This window comes from Hipposideros armiger, unplaced genomic scaffold (genome assembly GCF_001890085.2).
Source record: "Hipposideros armiger isolate ML-2016 unplaced genomic scaffold, ASM189008v1 scaffold_476, whole genome shotgun sequence".
NCBI lineage: Eukaryota > Metazoa > Chordata > Mammalia > Chiroptera > Hipposideridae > Hipposideros > Hipposideros armiger.
The window spans coordinates 1,074,452-1,080,027 of NW_017731826.1; the positions used below are offsets into that span (position 1 = coordinate 1,074,452).

Sequence of the window (5,576 nt, forward strand, 5' to 3'; positions counted from 1 at the left end):
GAGGGGAGGTGTATCACCCAGGTAATACAATGTTCAATGAGGATTATTAAAATAGTTAGATTTGCCTTATGGATTCTGCCTGGTGATCTTGAATGCAAAACAAGATTAATTTGAATATGTAGAGAAGAAAAGAAGCTTGGGATTGATAAGGGGCTGCTGTTTTTTTTTTTTACTGATGGTTTCAACTAAAAATTTTAAATATGTATCTGCTACAGACAGAACAATCTCCATGTGTGCACTAGATTAATGGAAGAAATTTTGGGAAATGAGATAAAATAAAATGAAAGAAATTATGAAACATACATGATGATAATAAAGACGACATTTATTTTTCATACTCATTTGGAGGAAAGGAGAAAAGTCAGTTTGCTCTACCAAATGATGGTCTGAGTCTCCAATCATGCCATAGAATTGGATAGGCTGCTTGATCTCAGAGGATTTTGTACTCTTAATTCATAAAGAGAGGTCAAAGGGTGAGCCTTTGTGGGCAACTTCGCTGGTGCACGGCCAGGCTCCCTCTCTGAGTGAAGCTTTTCCCACATTGACCACACAGATATGGTGTCTCTCCTGTGTGGATTTTGCCATGCAGGATGCAATTTCCCCTAGTATGGAAACTCTTCCTGCATTGTGCGCAGGCATAGGGTTTTAGGCCTGTGTGGACTCTGATATGAACAATTAAGCTTCCTTTCTGACTGAAGGCTTTTCCACACTGATCACATCTATAGGGCTTCTCACCACTGTGAACTCTTCTATGAACAGCAAGGTTACTCTGATTCCTGAAGCTTCTCTGACAAATAGCACACTCATAGGGTTTCTGTCCAGTGTGGAGTCTTTCATGAACAGCCAGACTACCTCGTTGACTAAAGCTTTTACCACACTCCTTGCACTGATAGGGCTTCTCGCCTGTGTGTATTCGCTGATGTGTAACAAGATTGCCTTTGGCCCTGAAGCTTTTTCCACAATGGGCACACTCAAAGGGCTTTTGACCAGTGTGGATTCTCTCATGTAATGTTAGACTACCCTTTTGCCTGAAGGATTTTCCACATTCCTGGCACTCATAGACCCTCTGTCTCACTCCAGGTGAATCTTCCTGTAGTGTTTTAGAATCTGGCGATTTTTGTTCCAGCTTCTCTCTTCTGAAAGAATTCTGGAAATCCCAGCTTGAGGATCCTGTAGCCTCAGAGTGATCATATTTGTGGTGGGCTTCTGTCATCACATCTGATAAAATGAGAGGGAAGTCATGTAAGATGCAGCAATATGCTGAGTGAGAAGAGGGAAAAAGAAATAATGCTTTGAGTGCTTACTATGTGCCAGGCATTATACTGTGAACATTGCATAAATAATTTAATCCTGAAAACATTCCTATGAGATTGCTACAGATAAGGAAATGAGAGCATAGGGAGATTGTCAAAGGTCATGCAGGTAGGTAAGCATAGAGATGGGATTCAAACACAGGCATGCTCCACAGCAGTGAACTGCCTCTGTATGTTTAATTTAGGCTCCCAAATAATCTTATGAGGTAGATACCTCCATTTTTACAGATAAGAAAACAGATTCAGAAGAGTTAAGGAAATTATACAGGATTACATAAAACCCCAAACCCAATTTTTATCTGACTCCAAACAGGTGTGGATCCAGGTTGTGTAGGGCCTAAAGCTTTAAAATGTTGGAGGCACTCCATTAAGAAAAAAATATAAAAGTAGGGACAGGGCCTTGAAGAGACCAATACAAAGGAAGGGTCCTGAAACTTAGATTTCATTAGCTTCATGAGAAATCCACTTCAGATGTCTAATCCCTTCAACCCTGCAGTATAGAGTTTATTGTCCCATTTTACAGATGAAGACCCTAGAGTTCAAGGAAGTGAAAAAACTTGTCTGATACCACAGATTGAACCAGAAAAATTACAGAATTTGATCCAAGGAATTTTCCCTTTAAAATTCATGCTATTTCAGTCTACTAAGCTATGATGAAATCAATTTTGTTTTGGAAGTTATTCTCAAACACTTCCTATGCAAATATTGACATTGCATCTGAATTTTTCAATATTGCCTTGCATATGAACCTTCTACTGCCCTTTACATATGGGTCCATTTTATCCCTATTAACAGTTTTCTTGAGTCATCCTAGGGAGGTTTTTCTCTTTGTTCCCCTACCTTACCCTTCCTTACTCATTCTCTGAGACACTACCGCAAGTTCACCTCCATATCAGGATTATTCTGCAGTTTCTACAGTTATTTCTGACTCCAGCTTGCAGGGTTTCCCTGTAACCCCCCAGGGATGGTGGGCTCCACCAAAGGAATGTCTGTCTCCTTTGCTTCCTCACCCTGCTGACCAGTGCTGAGGACATGGGCACTGAATATGGTGAGCTGAGGGTACCCAAGCAATCAACTGGCTCACTCACTGAAAAATGCTACATTCTGGGCATATCTTCCATGACAGTCCAGCAGGGTAGCTGTTGGAAATCCAAACATGTCCACTCCTGCTGTATGACCTTAATCACCACCTCTTCATATGATGCTTCCATGGGCTGTTCTGGAGTACCTGAGGAGGAAAAAAACCAACCAAAGAAAAACAGGAAAGGGCAGGAGAATTGATGAGTGAAAAGGATAAAATCAGTAGGAACTCCAGTTTGGGGTATGAGTAAATGGAGGAACTCTGGACTGCCTGATGTAATATTAATCACCTGTACTGTAACTGCAAAATGGGCTGAAAGATACCATGACCGTACACAAATGAGCCCAGGAGGATGCAGGAGGTGGAAAAGTAGAGAACACATAAGCACACATCCTTCCTGCCAATCCCAAGATAATGGTCACTCCTGCTGTTCCTTAGCCTAGGCATGTGATTGGGATCTTCTGCTTCCTTCCCCCATCTAATCATCTGCTATTTTGGATAGCCTCCAAAGGAATTCAGAATCTAAAAAACTCATCATTTCAGCCTTCTTGATTGGTTCTATCATGGAAATGGCTCCAGCTCTCTTCTTCAGTTCCCCCTAGGTTATAAGGACAGAGCAAGAGATCTCATGTTACCTGTAAGCAATTCTTAGGAGGCTCCAGACCCAGACCCTCCCCTCTCCTACTCTTCAAGATATGAGAATACAAGTTCTGAGGGAACTGTATCAGTAAATGCTTGTCAATACTTAGAAAAGGAAGACCTACTTCGGACTTTAAAACCGAGCCCAAGGCACTCCAACTAGGGTGAATAACTTGCCCAAATTCTCAGAGCCAGTAAGGAGTCATGGTGGAAAAAAGATTCAGATCCAGGATTTTCTGGATCCACAGCCTATGCCCTTACACTAGACAGTTCTCTAGTTCCTCATCAAAGAGCTGGTAGAGAGTCTTATAAAATGAAACAGAATGGAACAGGGCTTGACCAGATTTTATTACTCTTCTAAGTCCTAGGAATCCTCTCACCCCAATTATCTTTTTCTTTTCTTTTTAAAAAATATCCTCTTCTTACTTCAGGACCCTAATTACTGAATTCTTACATTTTATACAGTGGTTCAGTGTATAATCTTTGTTTCCCTCTAATATATTCCATCAAATACTGGCCGCCTGATTTAATGAAATGGCAGTGTGATGCTACAGTTCTTTGTTTTGTTAACACCTGGTCTTGTAAACTGCACTGCTACCTGTTGTGATGACTGGTGAGGAATTTTAAACTCTTATTTGAAGGACACCTCCAATTTGGAGTACAGGCTACAAAGGAATCCCCTATCAGAGTGCCAGGACACTACAGGACTTTCATTTGGAAGTTCAAGGTGTTACTGCTCAACAACTGCACATCCACTAAGAGTCAGTGGAAAGTACCTGGCACCTTTTGCCTGAAATTGCACTCTGTCCCTGGGGAATCCAGCAAATCATTTGGTCAGAACACGTGGGTAGAATTTATAGCTCTGCCTCTCCACATACTGTGACATCTTCAACAAGTAACAACTCAGCTGTGTCTCAGGAACTCCTTGATTAATAAAGGGAAATTGTCTTACTTTTCTCCCTAGATCGCGTCTGAGGAATCAATTTCCTGAAGATTTTCGAGAAAGTGGCTTTATAATAGAAAATATTGCTTTTCCTATCAGAAAGTCTATTTATCCTTTGGAAAAAAGTTCAGAATTAGGCAGAGACTCAGATTTTTGCATTGGCTCCCCACTCCCCCATGTGACCTTGGGCAAATAACCAAAGAGCTCTGACTCCATTTCCACACCTACTAAATAGGTTAATAACAGTGCCATATTAAGTAGCTCCTGGGAGAATAAAAGAACCGAAGGGTCTCTGACATGACCCACAGATTTAAGGCTTAAAGTTGAAAGCCCTCAAAAGAGGATGGGAAGAGGAGGTCACTTGGCTATCTCGGAACCTCCTGGGGACAGTTTCAAGATTAGGAGATTCTGGGTAGGAGTGATCTTCTCCACAAGCCTGAATCCAATTCGTGCTTTCTCCCATTCTCCACCCGGAATGGTTTGTCCTTTCTCCCATTTACCCTCCCTAGAAAGACTGCACGTCCCCTGTCTTCTGAAACCCTCACCGCAGGCCCGGGGTACACCTGCCTATGGCCACCCCCTCCCGTGTCTCCATGGTGCGGGGCCTTCCACATGCCCTGACCTGCGGAGCTGCGGTCGGAGGGGCCTCTGCTCCTCGGGGCCGACTCTCCCTCCCGCCTCAGGCGCCCAGGCCTGCCCTGCGTGCTGGACCTCAGCACCCCGCTCTCCGGGCCAGCTGGACCCTTCTCTGCCGGCCGCAGACCGCTCCCCTCACGGCTGGCCTCCCTCGGCGACCGGGCCGGCGCGGCCTGCTCAGGGCTGGGGGGGCGGGGGGGCGCGGAGTGCCCGGGAACGGCGGCATGCTGGCATGGCCCCGACTCGCCTGGGTGCACTGACCCGGCCGGCAGCCTCACTCACCACAGCGGCGCGCGCCCGCAGATAGACAAAGGCCGGCGCCGAGCCCGCAGCAGCGCCGGCGCGAGCAGACCAAACTACAATTCCCAGGAGGCTCCGCGCGGGCCCGCCCTCCAGGTCCCGGGCCTTGGCGGCCCCGGCTTTCCGGAGCACTGTGGGAAACGTAGTTCGACAGCGCGCCCAGCCGCCCTCAGGCCTCCTCATAGCGGCGCCCAGCCTGAGGCGCGGATTAGTCTGCAGACTAAGAACCGGGGAGAATGGGGCATCCTGGTGAAGCTGTCCGCTGAACCAGGAACTCGGGAGTCTAGGGTTTTGAGAGGCACCGCGGAAGGAAACAAAATCTTGGGGAGAAGTCGGTTGATAAAGCCTTGGGTGCTTAGGGGTTATGCGTTGAGCCGCTGCACGAGCCGACTACGTATTCTGTAATTATGGCTCTGAAGCATGGAGCAAATATTTCAAGCAGAGACTGTGGGGAAAGAATTTGGAACACCGCAGAAGAATTTCGAGGGACTGGGAGGAGGATGCTTCAGTCTGTTGGAGAGCTCTTCCCTGCCGTTCCCTTTGGTAAGAATTCACACCCGATAAGGGTAGGAGAGCAGGATTTGCAATTGTCTTGCAAATTTGCATGTCGGCTCCACCACTGACTATGTGAGGGACTCTGGACTGGCTTCTTACCTGGTAGGGA

At 45.9% G+C, this 5,576-nt stretch overlaps 1 protein-coding gene across 3 annotated transcripts; it reads right to left on the reverse strand.

Annotated features, from left to right (window-relative positions):
- Positions 1–303: 303 nt before the first annotated feature.
- ZNF32 (zinc finger protein 32) lies at positions 304–4,998 on the reverse strand. 3 transcript variants are annotated; one of them, XM_019666590.1, is made up of 3 exons: positions 4,895–4,998; positions 2,402–2,541; positions 304–1,218 (listed from the first exon to the last, which is right to left on the reverse strand). In XM_019666590.1, the coding sequence occupies exons 2-3, from the start codon at positions 2,469–2,471 to the stop codon at positions 467–469; spliced, it is 822 nt and encodes a 273-aa protein (XP_019522135.1). In that variant the 5' UTR covers positions 2,472–2,541; positions 4,895–4,998; the 3' UTR covers positions 304–466. The 3 variants fall into 3 exon arrangements, with proteins under 3 accessions (XP_019522135.1, XP_019522134.1, XP_019522136.1); XM_019666589.1 differs by lacking the exon at positions 4,895–4,998 and adding an exon at positions 4,599–4,888 and having other exon boundaries at positions 305–1,218; XM_019666591.1 differs by lacking the exon at positions 4,895–4,998 and adding an exon at positions 2,684–4,563 and having other exon boundaries at positions 305–1,218.
- Between the last annotated feature and the right edge of the window lie 578 nt (positions 4,999–5,576).

Excerpts from the sequence above, each read along its gene's own strand:
- ZNF32 (XM_019666590.1), bottom strand. The coding sequence starts at position 2,471 with ATGTTTGGATTTCCAACAGCTACCCTGCTGGACTGTCATGGAAGATAT. Across the intron at positions 1,219-2,401 it reads CCAGAATGTAGCATTTTTCA|ATGTGATGACAGAAGCCCAC; the intron begins GTGAGTGAGCCA and ends TCATTTTATCAG.